The sequence below is a fragment of the Felis catus genome, chromosome B4 (genome assembly GCF_018350175.1).
Source record: "Felis catus isolate Fca126 chromosome B4, F.catus_Fca126_mat1.0, whole genome shotgun sequence".
In the NCBI taxonomy this organism is placed as follows: Eukaryota; Metazoa; Chordata; class Mammalia; order Carnivora; family Felidae; genus Felis; species Felis catus.
Window position 1 is genome coordinate 32,669,972 of NC_058374.1, and position 17,396 is coordinate 32,687,367.

A 17,396-nucleotide genomic window follows, 5' to 3' on the forward strand; every position below is an offset into this window, starting at 1 on the left:
AGCATGAAGACCAGCGCTCCTCCGAGCGCTGCAACAGATACCCAGTGTTATGGGCCGAATTGTGTTCTGTCAAAATCCTGTGTTGAAGTTAACCCCCAGGACTCAGAATGTATCTGTATTGGAGAGAAGGTCATTCAAGAGGTAATTAAGTTAAATGGGATCATTAGGGTGGGTCACAGCATAGGCAGAAGGACAGCCATGTGAGGACACAGAAAGAAGATGACCATCTGCAAGCAAGAAAGAGGCTTTAGAAGAAACCAACCTTGCTGTCACCTTGACCTTGGCCTTCTAGCCCCCAGAACTGTGAGGAAATGAATTTCTGTTGTTTAAGTCCCCCAGTCTATGGTATTTTATTATGGCAGCCCCAGTAGATTGGGACAGATTTTGATACTGGGAAGTCGGGTGCTGCTGTAATAAATACCTAAGATGCTGAACTGGCTTTGCAACTGGGCAATGGGTAGAAGCTACAAGAGTTCTGAGGCACATGTTAGAAAATCCCTAGATTACCCTGAAGAGATTGTTAGTAGCAATATGGTTGTTAAAGGTGGTTGTGATGAGGACTCAGGAAGAGGAGAGCTTTAGAGGAAGCCTCTCTCGCTTTAGAGGAAGCCTCTCTCACCTTAGAGTATACATGTATGACCACCAACAGAATGTGGAATGTTGCTAGAAATACAAATGCGAAAGGTGCTTCTGAAGTGAGGTATCGGACAGAAATGAGAAGCATGCTATTGGACACTGGGCTAAGGGTAATACTTGTTATAAAGTGGCAGAGAACTTGGCCAAGTTGTGTTCTAGTATTTGTGGAGAGTAGAACATTCAAGGAACAAATTTGAATATTTAGCTGAGGAGATTTTTTAAAGTTTATTTTATTTTTATTTTTTTATTTTGAGAGAGAAGAGCACAAGTGGGGCAGGGAGGGAGGGAGAGAAGAAAGAGAGAGAGAGAGAGAATGAATCCCACGTGGGCTCCACACCATCAGTGCAGAGCCCAACGCGGGGCTCCATCCCACGAACCCCAAGACCATGACCTGAGCTGAAATCAAGTGTTGGACACTTAACTGACTTAGCCACCAAGGCGCCCCTAGCTGAGGAGATTTTTAAGCAGAATGTTAAAGGTGCTTCCTGGTTTATCCTTGCTGCTTTTAATAAAAGCTGAGGAGAGAGAAATTGAAGAAGGAATTTTTAGGTAAGAAGGGACCAGATGTTGAAGATTTGGAAAAATTCAAATTTTCTAATCTCTGCCTATCCCTTTTGCAAAGAATGAGAAAGTGTGCTCTGGAGAGAAGAGTAAGGGTATGGCTGGACAGTGTTTGCCAAAGGGATTACAAGAGTGGCTCAGTGATCAGATCAACCATCTCAGCAGACATGTTGCCAGCTTACACTAAAGTGAACAGAGACAGGACAAAATGAAGGAAGGCTGTCAGACTTCTGGGATTCTACCAGATGGACCAACAGAGCTGTCTTGCTGTGAAGTGTTAGTCTTCAAAAAAGGGGAAAAATGACCCTGAAGACAGTTTGGAAACTGGCAGGGCTGCCTTTGCCACCATAGGCACAGCAGGTACAGGTCTGGGGACACTGAAGCTGCCTTCTCCTGGCCAGAGGAGGTGGGGCTGCTGCCACCTCAGCAGACTGGGTGATAGAGCATCAGCTGAAGATTATTCTCAAGCCTTAAGATCTAATGCATTTGCCCTGCTAGATTTCAGACTTGCTTGAGACCCAAGACCCCTTTCTACTTTTTAATTTCTCCCTTTTGTAATGGGAATGCCTGTGCAACCATTGTACTTTGGAAGCAGATACTTGTCTGGTTTCACAGGTGCAAACCTGGAGAGGAATTTTGCCTCAGGATGAATCATACCTCCAGCCTCACCCATGTCTGATTTAGATGAGATTTAGATGAGATTTTGGACTTGGAGTTGATGCTGGAAGGGGTTAAGACTTTTGGACTTTTGGGATTGGGTGAATGTATTCTGCACGTGAGGTGGACCAGAAGGGTTGAGGGCCTTCTCTCTCGAATGCATATGTGAAGGCCTAACCTCTAGTACCTCAACATGTAACCATATTTGGAGATAAAGTGTTTAAAGAATTAATTAAGTCAGAATGAGGTCATTAGAATGGACCTTAATCCAATATGATGTGCCCTCTAAGAGATTAGACAGTCTTGTGCTATTTTGTTATAGCAGCCTTAGCAAACAAATACATCCAGTAAACATTATTGAAAGAAGGAATGAAATCCAATGTGGTCAAGAAGCCATTCGGAGGTGTGTGTTGCTGAACAAGCTTGTAGAGATAGGAGCTTTAAGTGATTTTGTAGCATCTATACAGAATTGTAGATTTACTGTTGGGACTTTTTAAAATGAGTGCTTGATTTCAGTCTTTTCCAGGAAATCTCTATGAGCTTGGGGAGAAAATGGCTTCTAGGTACCCCTGTCTATGGAGAAGGAGCATTGTGGGATATCACTGGAAGCTAAGAGCTATGGCACTTCACAGTGTGTCAGTGTTATGTCAGTAGCTAGTGTTCATTTCCTGGTAGAGGCAATCTGAGCTTTCCTTTGGAGCTCCTTAGCAGGAAGAGGATTCACAAGTTGCAGATGGAAAGCTTTATAAAATGTGTTGTACTTCCAGGCATCCTTCTGTCTCCCTCTGTACCCTTCTCTCGGTTGCTGGCCTTGCCTGTGTTCTAGCATCCTGATGTGACCTTTCTGTGCACAGGTTCATTTCCAGCCAAAGAACCATCTAACAGTAAGGAACGTGACTTGGAGCCCCTTTCAAGGGACAGTGGGGTTCTGGCTTGGAAGGCAGCTGACCATGTGGGCAAGTGGCTGGGAATGTACGTTGAAGAACATTGTAAGACAAGTAACCCTGAAACTTGTGGGTAGAACACTCAGGGCCACCAACATCAGACTTTAGGCTCAGGCTGATGTTGTGCAGCAAGACAGGGCCATGGGCCAGTAGGTCTCTTTCTGTCTTGTTAACAGTAAGTGGTCACACCGTTGTAGGTCAACATTGAGCACCTAATGACAACTGCTGTGGATGGGAAAGAGGATGATGAACTTTGATAGGCAAAAATGCTGTCAAAAAAATTACACTTTGGGTTGTTTTGTTTTTGTTTTGCAATAACCTAGTAAGAGTCATTTTCATATGTAAACAAAGGAATCTCAAGGAGAAGCCAAGAGACTTGTCTTAGTGCTGCAGAGCAGATAGAGGCGCAGAGCAAATCCTCAAAACCTCCATAGGTGTAGGGTACCTGGTCTTTGGTTTTTGGTTTTAATTGTGATAAAATATACATGACATAGAATTCACTGCTTTAACATTTCTAAGTGTGTAGTTCTGTGGCATTAAGTACATTCACATTGTTGTACAACCATCACCAACTAGAAACTCTGGTAATGGATACAGAAACTATAAAATAGTAAGTTCCCATTTCACCTTCCCCCAGGGCCTGGCAGCCATCATGCTGCCTTGTCTCTATAAATTTCACTACTCTAGATACTTCATTTAGGTAGAATCACACAGTATTCCTCTTTTTGTGACTGGCTTATTTCACCTAGCATAATATCCTCAAGATTCATCTACATAGTAGCACATATTGGAATTTCCTTCTTTTTTAAAGTTGAAAATATTCTAGTCTGTGTACATACAGTATTTATCCACTCATCCATCAGTAGACACTTGGACACTTGCACTGCTTCTACCTCTTGGCTATTGTGAATAATGCTGCCATGAACACAGGGTGCAAATATCTCCTTGAGTCCCTGCATTCAGTTCTTTTGGCAGGTATATAGCCAGAAATGGGATTGCTAGACTGTGGGTGGCTGGTTTCTAAAGTGAACCTGTTTTTCTAGAAAAGCGGACAGATGATAAATGTTTAGATATTCAAAACAACTCTCCTTACTCTGTTTTAGAAGCCCCTTTGTAAGTTGCTAACTTGTGTGAATTCAGGGTTTCTTTACAGTTTTGATCTAATATAACATATTTCTGAACATATGTTTTGTGTATTGACTTGAGTTTATTTCTTGTAAAATTTTACAGCAGAACTGTTTTTCTCATGATTATTCATTTGAGGGCAGTAAATCCATCAAGCCCATTCTTTCCGTGTCACTATTAGTATTTTTTTTTAAGTTTATTTATTTATTTTGGGGGAGAGAGTGAGCACGTGTGAGCAGAGAAGGGGCAGAGAAAGAGGGAAACAGAATCCCAAGCAGGCTCCATGCTCTCAGCACAGAGTTGGACGCTTAACTGACTGAGCCACCCAAGCGCCCCACTGTTATTATTATGACTTATCACATAGAAAGTTGTTGCATGTCCCTGTAAGATGTACTACTACAGTTTGGAAGTTCAGATTTAAGGAATTATTTTTATTTTCTAAATCTTGCCTTAGCACAACAGCTGTAAAGTCCATATTTCCCTCAGAACTTAAAAAAAAAAAAAAAATCCAAGAGCAGCCTGAAGAAAGGCTGTTCTTTTTTCCCAAGGAACCTTGGAGAGAATGCCATCTTGTCCAAAAAAAGATTCCTCTTGACTCTAATCAGAGTGTATACCCTCAACAAGAATCATTGCTATCTATATACCATTTGGGGCAGGATTAACAGACTAGCTTTCTTACAGAATTAAAAAGACAAGGTTTTCTTAGCATCAGGAGAGTAAGAGCTGCAGTGGTACCTTCGGCCACCAGACGGCAGTCTGTCCCCAGGCAGCTCCCACCATCCCCCAGGAAAGCTCCTTCAAGCCCATTTGTTTTGGCACTTCTGGCCTTAGCAGTATTTTTGGCTCTCTTGTTTTATTAAAATCTTAGCTAAGTTCCGGTATTTCACAGGATGATCTTTGTTACATCTCACTTAAGGGAGGCATAAATAAAAGTTATTTGAAGTAAAAATTATCCCAAATAAGTCAGTAATTTAGACTCTTGAAAAGAATAAAATTTAGTACAATATGCACATTTGGAGCTCACCACCTTCACTGGACTGTCTAGAAACATAATGCAGTTATGCTGTTTCTCTGATGAAAAGATCTGAATGTGACTTTTCCATGTTCCCATCTGAAGCCCTCAGACCTTCACTAGCAACTTGCTGACATTTCTTAACTCATTTTCCCAGTACCTTTCATCTCTAAAGCCGCCTGCCCTTGCTCAAATCCTTGCTTCCTTCCCTGTCACCTCAGTGCTCCTGGCCCCTGTTGTCACAGCAGCATGAGACTGGGACAGAGTCCCCCTCAGTCTCTGATGGCTTAGTGAGGTGACACCAGGAACAGACTGGGACTAGGGTACACTGTGGGGACAGGATGGTGCTACGTTAGTTTGAGATTGCAGAAAATCTGGTGTCTGTATATACAGGAGCCAGAATTGGGTGGCTTGGCGTTTGGTGGAGTCAGCGGAGGTGGGGTCAGGGCTTAGGACCGGGGAGACCTGGCACGTGGGACAGGGTTGGTTCATCAGCCTTCAGCTTCAGTCACGGGAGATGGTGATCAGGTATCCTGTCCCCCACTCCCTGCCAGAATTACCCTGCCCCCACCCTTCTTCCTCTCCACCAGAGCTCTGCATTTCCCAAACTCAGTTCATCTGTTACTTCTGTGGAAGCCTTCCTCTGTCTCTCTACCCAGGCTGAGCTTGGTCTGTTCCATTCAGTAACATGAATTATTGAGCACTAATTGTCAGGCATTGTGCTAGGGGCCAGGTATGTAAACTCCGATGTCACAGTTTCCGTCTCTGAGGAGACAGGTAGAGGAGGCTGAGTTAAGGTGACACTTGGAGTGAAGTGTGATGGACAGAAATAGAGGGCTGTGTAGTGTGCTTGGGAGCACAGGGTGTGACGCTGAAACTGTGTGCCCAACCCAGGACCAGTGCTCAACAGACAGATCCATCACCAAGGACTTTTCTCCTTCCAGATAGTAACTAGCAAGAAATGAACCTGATCTAAAAGATAATTGATATGGGAAAGTTCTCCAAATAGATGTTTTATCATTTATTCTGACTTCCCATCATTCATTTTCACCCAACTATATAGATGGGTGAGCCAGATGGATCTTAATACCTGTGACCAATCCCTGTAAGTGAGTAGGTCTAGAAGCATGGGCTGGGACCAGCTGCATCAGCATCTCGTGGGAGCTTGTTAGAAAGGCACATTCTCATACCCCCTGAGCCAGAGGATGGGGTGGACTCTGCAGTCTGTGTTAAGCCCTCCACATGACCAGATGCATGCTCAGGTTTGGGAACTGCTGCCTTCATTGTTCTGGGTTGGGAAGTCCCCTTTTTTGCAAGTCCAGGGCTGTGATTCACTCTCCCGCCCCCTGCTTTGCGGAAGAAAGCCCCTAGAGCAGCTCCTCCACTGTTCTCAGGAGGCAAGGAAGAGCCACTGAGGAAAGGTAGGCCTCTAGGCTAACAGTGACTTTCCCGTGGGCTCCTGTCTCAGGCCCTCACCAGACTTCACTTGACAGCCCTTGACTGCTTCATCTGCCCCTTATGTGATGGTTCATGCTGAGATTTGCAGCCAGAGCCCGCTGTGTGTGTGTTGGGTCTCAATGAAATGAATCACCCTGAAGCACTTCCTAGTGATCATCCCAGTTAATCAGGCCTCATCCTTCTGGGCACTCGATCATTCGGTTTTTAATACCAGTTTAGTGGTTAAGCTGCAACTCTGGTGTCCAATCAGGCAATTAATTAGATATCTTTTCTCCCTTGGAGGTTGCAATTTTCTGGAGTCTGGTCTCCAGCGGCTTGCCTTGGCGGGCCATGCAGCCTGGTATGGCAGCTAAACATGTGCTGTTTTGTCTTTGCTTTGCAGGAATGAGCTAGAACGACAGTTTCTTGAATTGCTCCAGTTCAACATCAATGTTCCTTCCAGTGTTTATGCCAAGTATTATTTTGATCTTCGTTCTCTGGCAGAAGCAAACAACCTGAGCTTTCCCTTGGAGCCCCTGAGCAGGGAGAGGGCTCACAAGCTTGAGGTAAGATGCTTCAACATACTGGGGTTTTATGCACTATTGCAGATGCATCATCTTGGTACCATGGAAAGTGTGAAGTCACAATGCTAATTTTTCCCACTATGTGTTGTTGTAAAATAAGGACAAATTACCCTCTATTTAGAGTTGGTCAATTCATACTATATAATTCATATTATCATATTTTTAATAACCTTCTTAATACCAGTTTTTATTTGATGTACATTGATTCTATTCTTGAAATCTTAAAAAAAGAGACCCAATTCTTAAAAAAATAAAGTCACAAAAAAAGTATTTCTTGACATGCACTCTTATTAGGAAAAAGATACCAGGTGGCCCTAATGATTGGGAATCCCAAAAGGTTTGATTCTACTTTTTATTTTTTATTTTTTCAAAATATTTTCTCCATAACCCAGTGAGAGCTGGGGCCAGCATCATTGGTATTGGTCTGGATTTAGGGCCTTCACTGTTCAGCAGTATGACTTTTGTAGCTCAGCTTCATATTTGCACCAACCTCTTCCCATCTGACTATTCGATTGGATGGAAAGGAGTGGGGTGATAAGAAGGACCACTGGTGAAGCGCCTCCTTCCAGAGAGGGGGGGCTGAGGCCCTCTGTAACTTCGTCCTCAAGCACTGTTGTGTCTTATTCCATAGAACCTTTGATCAAAGCAATGGATGTTATAATCATGTCCCAAGCTTGGTGACACCCAAGAAGTCTGTGCTGCCTGCCCCATTGTCCAGTCTGAGTGAAACGTTATCCCCTATTCAGTACAGGATCAGGATGGCCAGAGTGGTCTAACAGGTTTAGCTATGAACAAAACAAAGTGTAGAGGTAGTGGGGAAGAGATCATTATGGATTGCAAACTTAACAAAACAAAAATTTTAACTAAAATTGTAAAAGGTAAATAATATGCTAATCCCCAGAAGAAACATAGTAAAACTATGGAAACAACTGAATGCAGAGCACTGCATTTAAAATAAAAAGCCAGTGAGGTTTTCAGAACTCTGCCACCTGCTGTAATTGTGTACAAGCCATTAGGATGCAACTTCTCATTTAAGTCTTCTTCCATTTCTCTTGAGCAAGAAATGGAAAACCCTTCCTCTGAAGGATATGCTCCAAGGCAAATGTTGTCAGACTTTCATGAGCACACATATGAAATAGAATTTGATTTCACGGCACATGAGAGCCGTTTCAGCCTGGACAGCAGGCTCTGGAAGCCCTAGTGCCCAGTGGCTCCTCTCATGCCAAGGAGAGGAGCCACTGGTCTGTGGTTCTCTGAGGGACAGTATCTTGTGTGGCACGTCAGCCAAGTCGTGGGCACATAGGCTGAGACTGGAGCAGTTGGTGCCTGCTGGTAACTCCAGCAGGTTATCCAATTGGGAAGAGGGAGCACTCGCCTGCTCCTGGGGCCAACTGCTCCATGGGCTCGCTGGGCGGAGGAAGTCAGTAGTCCTGACAAGACTCTCTTCTCCCAAGAATCGGAGCTTCCTAAGATGCAGGCCTTCCCTCCTTTGTAGGGCTGGACAAGGCACCATCTGGAAAAGCAGTTGGCATGCCTTTGAAATAATTTTTCAGGAAGGAGATTTCATTATTTTCCAGACTCCAGCATCCCTGTTAGTCCATCTGGTTAGCAAGCCTGAATCCCGTCATGGAAAGCGAGGAGGAGTGAGACATATTAGAAGTTGCTGTTACCTGAAGTTCTGTGCCTGCTCAGATGAACCGCCAAATGGCTGACTTGACATGTTAGTTGCAGGGTAAAGTGTAGAAATAAGAGCACACCAGGAACCAAGGCAAATGCAAAGTGGTCTTCTCATTAGCCTGGTCACTTCTCTTTGAAATAAATTAGTATCTCTGAATGCATGTAGGAGATGGGAGTAAAGCAAAGAGCTTGCATAATGAAATCTAGAATAAGATAGTACATTGCAAATTCATTATTATGGTGTAACATTCAGATCCATGTACTGTTTGTAAGCTAAGAAACAACAGATGGTAATCTCAAAATGTTTAAATAAATGAAAATTATTTACTTTCAAAAATCATTGCTCTAATGTCTGTAAAGAATCTGATTTTGTCTTTGAGTATGTCATCTATATTATGTATATGAAATATATTTCACATGAGGAATTCTCAGTGCTATAGCCCTCATTCATCTGTCATTTGCCCTCATTCATCTGTCATTTGGAGGAAGACATCCTCAGCTCCCATCTCTCCCCTCCAGTCCATTCCTCCTGCTGCCACTGGAGTTGCTGTTCTAAAGTGCACTTGGTGGGTTTTGGAAACTAAACGAGAATCATTTTATTTTGGAGAATAAACAAGAATAAACACAGTACCCTGTGTTTCCAATACTTTGAGCATTCCCTGTTATGTGCATGCCTCTGTTATGTGCATATCTCGATTGGAACTCACACATCCATTTGACACATATTTACACATACTCACTTAGGGTCTTCTGATACTCGACACTGGTTACCAGGCACCATCAAGAACAAAACTAACAGAACCTGCCCTTTTGGAGTTTATATTCTGCTGGGAGGACACGGACAGTAAACAGTAAACATAATAAACTGGCTAGTATGTTAGAAGGGGAGTAAAATAGAAGAAAGGTGGGGAGTTGCTGTGGTCAGTGGCCTCACTGAGTGGGCCGTGTTTGCATGAGGATTTTAGCATGGGACGTCTTAGCCTTGCAGAAACCTCCAGGCTGAGGGAAGAGATGCTGCAAAACCTGCAGCTGGGAGCAAGCTCAGGCTTAGGTGATGGGGGTTGAGGGGGCCACAGAACAGGGTGGGTGAGGCCAGGAGGGAGTATGGGAGAGGAGATCGCAGAGCTAGCTAACGGGAAAGCAGGGAGAGCAGCTGGAAGGATTATTGTTGTCCTTCCTGTGAGAGCCGTGATGATGTGGTCAGGGTTGGCTGCTTCTGTGCCTTTGTCCCTTGATGGTGACCCCTTGGAAGGTGGGTACTGTGTCTGTTTCCCTGGCCCCTGCATCATCCTTGGTCTGTTGCTTGAATTGTATACAAGTTAAAAGACTTGATGTTTGCATCATCGGGAATGAAGTCAGCTCCACCCCTGGGTCGTTCTGACAGAAGGGAAGGTGAATGTGACTAGGACAAGACATCTGGGGTGGTGTGAGCTGGCTCAGCCTTTGTCATCACCGTGCCCTTTTCCTACACCCAGCAGCAACCCTGAAAAAGCCACGACCGGGCTCTGAGCCCCAGGGAAGATCTAGCCTTGCTCTTGGCTGAGGCCTTCCCCTCCAGAGTCTCACTGTCCTCATCAAGAAAGGGAGGACAGTGTGGATTGTGCTTTCATTCCATGCTGCTTTGGGCCCCTCCTGGTTCCCTTCTTCATCAGTCATGTAGAGTTGACTCAGACATCTGGTCATCTGTGCGGACTCAGTCTCCAATAAATGACTACTGTCAAGTACTGAGCTCTGTTCCCAGCACGGCCCATCATGAAGCCCTGATGCATTATGACGGCCTCGCAAGGGGGGTGCTCAAAACAGGAACATACCTGGGGTCACACCCCCTTAAGCTTGCTCCCCAGGCCACACTATCCTGTAATTTTTTCACATTTTGAGATGATTTTCTCAACTAGACTGTAAGCACTTTGGAGACAGGGCCTGTGTCTGCACTTCTGTAATAGCCCCCACTGTGCTGGGCACAGATCAGGGCCACAAGGTGTGAACTCCACAGGGCAGGACCTCCTGTTGGTGTTTTTCCTGACTGTCCTCCATGCGCAGCGGTGGTCAGGGGTGTGGAGGGAGTGAGGGGCTGGCACTGAGGGGACAGTGGCGCCTGCTCCGGAGCCCTCCCTGACCTGCCTTATCTCTCTTCTGCCCCTCAGGCCATCTCACGCCTCTGCGAGGACAAGTACAAGGACCTGAGAAGACCCACAAGGAAGCGGTCAGCGAGTGCTGACAATCTGACTCTGCCGAGGTGGTCCCCGGCCATCATCTCCTAACCGTGGGGGTCCCCATTGGAGGCCGTACCATCCCTCAGTTTCTCCTTTAGTTTGAGAAAAGATAGACTTGGGGTGGTTTTGTTTTTGTTTTCCTTTCCTTTTCTTTTTATAATTCATAGCTCTGTCAGGCTGCCTTGATGACTGCCTCCAGACTGCGTGGCCCACACGCAGCAAGGCCTCGAGGGAAGTGAAATCAGTATTCCGGAAATCCTGTTTCATGCCTTTCCCGTCATGATTAACAGCACTTCCCTTATGGAGGAAAAGGACTCTCATCCTGGAGAAGGAGAAAAAGGGAAAGGGAAGTCGTGTAGAGGCAGGGAAAGGGTTAAATGGCTCAGCCATTTCTTAAGTCCCCCTCTGGTCAGTAGATAAATACGATGAAAAAACACAACAGTAGGTAACAAAGTTGGATGTGCATTAAAGACAAGAGTGCTGCGTTTATCACCTCCATTTGGATCAGTATGTTCTGTAAGACTTCTTGCATTCCTTCTAGCTGCTTTTTTGGGATTTGGGGGATTTTTGTTTGTTTTTATTCTGTTTTGGTTTTGGTCCCACAGAGCAGAGAATATAGTTTGTACCCATCATGGCACAGACATCCAAATAAATAGTATTGGTTGTTTCTCTCTGCACTATTCCTGTGAGCTGTCTTCTGAGCTTTCTTCCTCACAAGTGGGATGCGCTTGTTTCATTTCTGTATACCTTTATTATATACAGTTTTTCTCCAACGGTGGCAAAATTAACTTGACTGTAGTGCTGAACCAAAAGTATCCCTTTCCCTTCTTATTTCCTCACCCCAAGAAAATTCTAGATCACATGGGTGCTTGTGCCTTCCAATTTTCTTGCAGTTTTTTTTTTTCCTATCTGACCTGAAGTCGTAGTTACAAATCAGTCAGACTTTGTGAACTGAAGGAAACAATGTGCAGCAGAGGGTATCCTCTGGTTGAAGTTTTTTCCAGAGTGCTAGGTGTTTGCTTGAAGTTACTGAGTAGGAGCCATTTCTGTGTACCCCCTGCCCAGTTCATTCCTCTACTTCCATGTCCATTGTTGCAAGCAATATTCTTCTCAATTTTTATATGTTTACTTTAAATCAAAGTTAGTCTATTTGTATAAAGTTTTTTAAAAATCTAAAATTAAAAAAAAACAAGGGTGAGGGGTTATTCGGTGGGAAGATCAATGAAGGGCAAAATGTTAACTATTAACTGAGGTATTTTTCACAGGATGATTGAATAAAAAAAACTCAACTTGCATTTTCATTGTGGGTGCTTAGAGAAGTTATACAAAATTCAAACTGTGAAGGTTTATGCTTCATTAATTATGACCGTACTTTTTTGTTTTCTGACTATCCCTAATTTCCTTATGGGCTAGATAAGAATCTTTTATATCAAGTAAAATAAAAAGGTTAATGATAGAATATCAGAGTAAATTTGATATTAAGTCTAAGAATCTGAGTCAATGAAGCATATACTGCTTTGGGGTTTTGCGTATTTCCCTGGGTCACAATGACAGGTTTCTAAGTTTTTTCCCATTTCAAGTTTCTGCGAGGCAAATGGCAGCAGATACTCTGTGTTTCACCTTTCTCCTCTGTGAACTTGGAAAACTTTGGAATCCTATTCGTCTTGGGTACCCTAAGGTCATGTGCGCAGACAGGCCTACTCCTGATGGAACGTACTTTGGAGATGGAGGGGATTCAGAAAGTTGAAATCCCAAAATCCCCAACCCAAATGTGCTAGGTCCGGTTTCAATGAAATTTGTATCATGTGTAAACAACTGTTTGGACCAGAAGTATTGTCAAGTTGTTTCTGGCCTAAACTTCCAAAAGCAAACAAACTGAATCTGAAAAGTTAATTATCTTTCCCTTGTGATGGTGTTGATATACTCTGTATGGGTACCAAAATTAGCTTCTCTCTTCAAGTAAGAGTTGGATTTAGAACTTTAACTAGAGATCTAAAAATGTAGAAAATATCATTTTATATTCCCTAATCTATATAGCTTAAAAAGGGACATATTTTCTTAGCTGAATATGAATACCTCTCAAGCATAAATTAGTTCCTCTCATGTAAAGTATCTTATTTTACTGATCCATTTCAGGAAAGAGGTTCTGCTGCCTTTAAAGCAGAAAGCTTATTTTTATCCCTTTTATTTGAATGAGAGAGATTTGAAAATTGAATTATGTAAATATTTCAATGCATCTGCTATTATTTTGTGGAGTTTATTAAACTACTTTAAAAAATTGTATAGTCTATTTATTGTATGTATGTACATACAGTCTGATAACTTAAAATTTAAAGTGGATTCCGTAAAACCTGACTCAGTCTTGTTTAGACTATTGAATATTGTTTTAGCCTTGTGCACTGGACTCTACCTCTGTATAGGAAAATTTTCCATATTCATTAATAAGTATTGATCTGTATTAATTGGTTATGTTTCTTGCACTAAGGATTTTTAAAACTCTGCTGTAAGTGTAGATTTTAGTTTTACTTTTGCAGTATGAATCACTTGACACATAGGTAGATACTTTAGGTTTGTTTATTTTATTTTTCTACATGATGATGAACACTTAAATTTTGTTCTCTGGTTTGTTCTAAGTTTGCCAAAAAGAAACCCCAGCAACACCCAGTACAGTACCTATTGGCAAATCATAGTGACTGTAATTTGTTTGCAAGGTGATTCGATACCCTACAATTAAAGCTGGATTGCTATTTAGGACTACATTGTCTTAGTGTAGTTTTTGAATGGACAGTTTTCATCATTAATAGAAGATGAAGAAAACTACACATTTTGTTGACTTTAATTTTAGATTTGACTTAACAAAGTCATTGGGAGAATAAGTACATCCCAGTGATTTTTTTTTTTTTAATTTGTTTTACACTTTCTTAACTGGGAAAAGGGAAAGAAGTCAGGGATTTAAAACCAAATTGGAGGGCAAGGTGGGAGATCCTACCATGATCCGAGATGTGTTCCTATGCCTTAATGCACTAGGTGAGGCCGGTGTCAGAGCCTTGTACCCATCGTCTGGCTCCTCATCTGGGCTGGCTCTCCCGAGTTCCTACTCTTGGTCTTTGGCAGGGGCATCTCCATCTTGGGGTTTCCCTTGGTTCTGGGGATTTTGATCCTCAGCTTAACTGCAAAGCAGAATTTTGGGAGTGAGCGATTTTGATCCTTTCCGGCTGCTTTTGGTAACCTCTCACCTGGGGCCATATTTTACAGCTTTGAATTTTTTAAACAATAAAATATAATTCCTGGTTCATTGTAGGTACTTAATAAGTGTTAAATAAATAAATACATAGAACAAATAGTGCCTTCTTGCTGCATTTTTTTTTGAATATTATGTTGAGATAAAATTCAACAGGTTTTATAGATGCTGAGTATGAACCTCTTCTTTGCAAGAGCAATGGGAAAAGTGTTACTAGTCATGGAAGTCTTGAGGAATTCACAAAAGTATCAAGCACCTCTTAGAAACCTCTAATTGAGATATTGCGTGTCACTTTTGTGTTGATACCCTATTTTGTATTAATGACTTTATCTCCTTTGACTTCATTGGAATCCACATCTCAAGACTGTGTTGGGTGGATCTTAGAGACATGGATCGTCTTTTGAAAGGCCAACCAGAGAGAGCCTGTATTGTTGAAAAAGAGAAGGAAATAAGAAACATACCCTCAGGCTGAAATGGGAAAAGAATACTTAAGAAGATTTATTTCTTAAACCATATGGGAATGCAAGGAAAGTACTACACACAACTTCATTAAGATCATGATTTGCTGTCGCTGAGTGTAGAGCCTTCTAAAGCTATTGCATCTAAACCAGATGCTCCCTTTCTACCCCGCCCCTGCTTTAGGGAGCTGCAGAAATGTGCTTGCAGTCACAAAATGGGTGATGGAGTGTGGACCTGACCAGTTCAGCTGACTTCCTTTCCGGTCTTCCTGTTTGATTTTCTAAGTTTGAACTTATGAAGGTGCTGAAGGAATACTGAGTCACTTTCCGTTCGAAGCTTCAAGAGTTCAGTGATCAGCACTGAAATGGTCTGCTTTTATTCACATCTCTAGACTGCAAGTCTTTGCAGGGTTCTGTGTGTCTGCATTGCTGTGGGTCTTAGCGGTGAGCACTCAGGTGAGGATTTGTTCCAGCCTCTGTGCTATCCGTCGTAGGTCTTTGTAGAAGGCCTTCTGGACGGACCTGTGACAGTAAGAAATGTGCTCTGAAATACCTTACTGAGTGGTGTTTGGATTTTACAATTCTCTCCAAGTTTTCCTGTGTCTTTTAGTGCCTTGATATAGGTACAGGTCTTTAAAAACTTGGTTTATATAAATAAGTTATTTGAAATGCAGGATAGTAGAAGGGCATTCCAGAATAATTCTGTGCCCTTCATTGATTGGATATGGATAAAGAGCAACTAGCATATTCATGAGATAGGGTTCTTGCCATACAACAACTGGGGAGAATTATCTCCCCTTGTGTCGGTCATTTTGACTGCAGGTGACCTGCTCACGAGGTTAGTCAGAAGTACCAGGCACCTGCTGTCCACTAGGCATTGCACATCCATCAGGACTAAAATCTCGCCCCTGTCCACGTAAAGCTGAATTGATTTGGTCTGGATCAGTGGTTCTGACATGACAGTAAAGAAAATAAGACACACATTTCATCCTGTCATGAGCATGAAGAAGAATATCTAAACCTGTTTCTGGTAAGAGACCTGTGTATGAGGGGCTTCTTGAACATCATTTCTTTCCACAGACATTCGTGGAGTTCTACGATCATTCAGTGTTACAGATTGGTATGTTGTGAGGTCCTTAAAGCTAATGTGATTGCTACCAAGAACATGGAGGAGAAACTACTGGAAAATAAGAATTTAGTAAAATGGCAGTTACAAGGTCACTGTACAAAAGTGATAGTTTCCCTAGTCACCAGCACTAACCAGTTAGAGAATACAGTGGAGCAGAGATGCCATTCGAAACCATCACATTATAACCTGAGAACAGAAACATCAAATGCTTATGATGGCCACTACAGCTTTAAGCATGTAGCACACTTTAATTCATTGAATGCTTATCAGTTTCAAGGTAGCTGCTGCTACTCCAGATGATGATGCTTAGGCTTGCAGAGGTGGGCCCACAGTCAGAGAGTTGAGCCAGGACGCCTGACTCCAGAGCTTAATTTTAACCAGCCTGCTATATGGTCTTTTACTGCTTTCATTAGGGAAGAAAACCTGTCAAGAAATGTGTTCTAGTCTTCCCTGCCCCCCAACACACACACATTCATGCCATTCCAAAACCTGCAAAATGACCTTATTGGGAAATGGGGTCTTTGCAGATGTAATTAGTTAAGATGAGGTCATATTGGATTAAGGTAGACCCTAAATCCAATGACTGGTGTCCTTATAGAGGGAGATTTGAGGGCACATGGGTGGCCCAGTTGGTTAAACATCCTACTCTTGATTTGGGCTCAGGTCATGATCTCACTGTTTTGAGATCAAGCCCTGCTCTCAGCACAGAACCTGCCTAGGATTATCTCCCCCTCTCTGCCCCTCCCCTGCTCGCTCTTTCTCTCTCTCAAAAAAAGAGGGAGATTTGAAGATACATAGGCCTAAGGACAGCATCCGTGCGACAACGGAGGCAGAGGTTGGAGTGAAGCAACAACAAGCCAAGGAATGTCAAGGCTTGCTAGCAGGCTGGGGGAGGCAGGGTAGGAGTCTTGATGTCAAGGCCCAATGCTTCGAGCCTCCAAAACCGTGAGAGAATCCGTTTCTGTGGTAAGCCACTCTGTGCGTGGCGATGCTGTGGCAACTCTCGGAAACTCATACATGTGCCATTCCTAAGTAAAGAAAACGCTGCACTTTATGGGCAGTCATCAGAAAAGACCCAAAGGGACACTGTGTTCCTGGGTGGGAAGTCACGGTACTGTAAAAATGTCCTTTTTCTTCCCTACTGCTCTCCCCTTTGGCCAGTGTTCTCTTGAGCACCCCAAGTTCTGTCTCCATTTAAGTCCATTCTCTGAGCTGGAGTTTCTGTCTGGTGTGTTCCCCCCAGAAACTGGTGTCACTCATTTAAGACTCCTGCTTAAAGTCATGTGTCCAAGAGGCCTGCTGTGACCTTGCCCCCTCAAAGGCCATCCTCCTCATGGCTTCTGCAGCACCTCACTTTCAGCCTTGCCTGGTTGCCATCGCTGCACTCTTCTGGTCATTTCTTCAGGGGCCTCCTGCTCCTGCTCCTTCCACACCGCTCAGAGGGCAGTAGTCCTGTCCGTGTCCACACCTAACCTGGACCTCACCCTTTCAGAGGGATGGAAGGGCATTTAGAGAGTTAGAACTGAGGACAGCCTTGAGGCAGGCTTAAGGAAAGAAGCAGAACTTGAACTGGATGTGTGTGGGATCTGGATAAATAGGAAAGGAATTCTGCTCAAGAATGTTCTCTCTCAACATTGCTGATGGACAGTGTTAAGGAGGCATTACTGTCAGTACAGATGTACGTGGAAGACTTTGGAAATCAGCCAGAGAAGTTTGAACAGT

General features: G+C 43.3%; 1 protein-coding gene across 6 annotated transcripts in view; it reads left to right on the top strand.

Annotated features, from left to right (window-relative positions):
- CCNY (cyclin Y) overlaps nucleotides 1-13,600 on the top strand; it is a 317,495-nt gene extending 303,895 nt beyond the window's left edge. For all 6 annotated transcript variants that reach the window (XM_019834206.3, XM_045061122.1, XM_019834207.3 and 3 more), the window contains 2 exons: nucleotides 6,776-6,938; nucleotides 10,778-13,600. In XM_019834206.3, the coding sequence (XP_019689765.1) occupies nucleotides 6,776-6,938; nucleotides 10,778-10,894 (280 nt within the window). In that variant the 3' untranslated portion in view covers nucleotides 10,895-13,600. The remainder of the gene's footprint in view (nucleotides 1-6,775; nucleotides 6,939-10,777) is intronic.
- The last annotated feature ends 3,796 nt before the right edge of the window (nucleotides 13,601-17,396 follow it).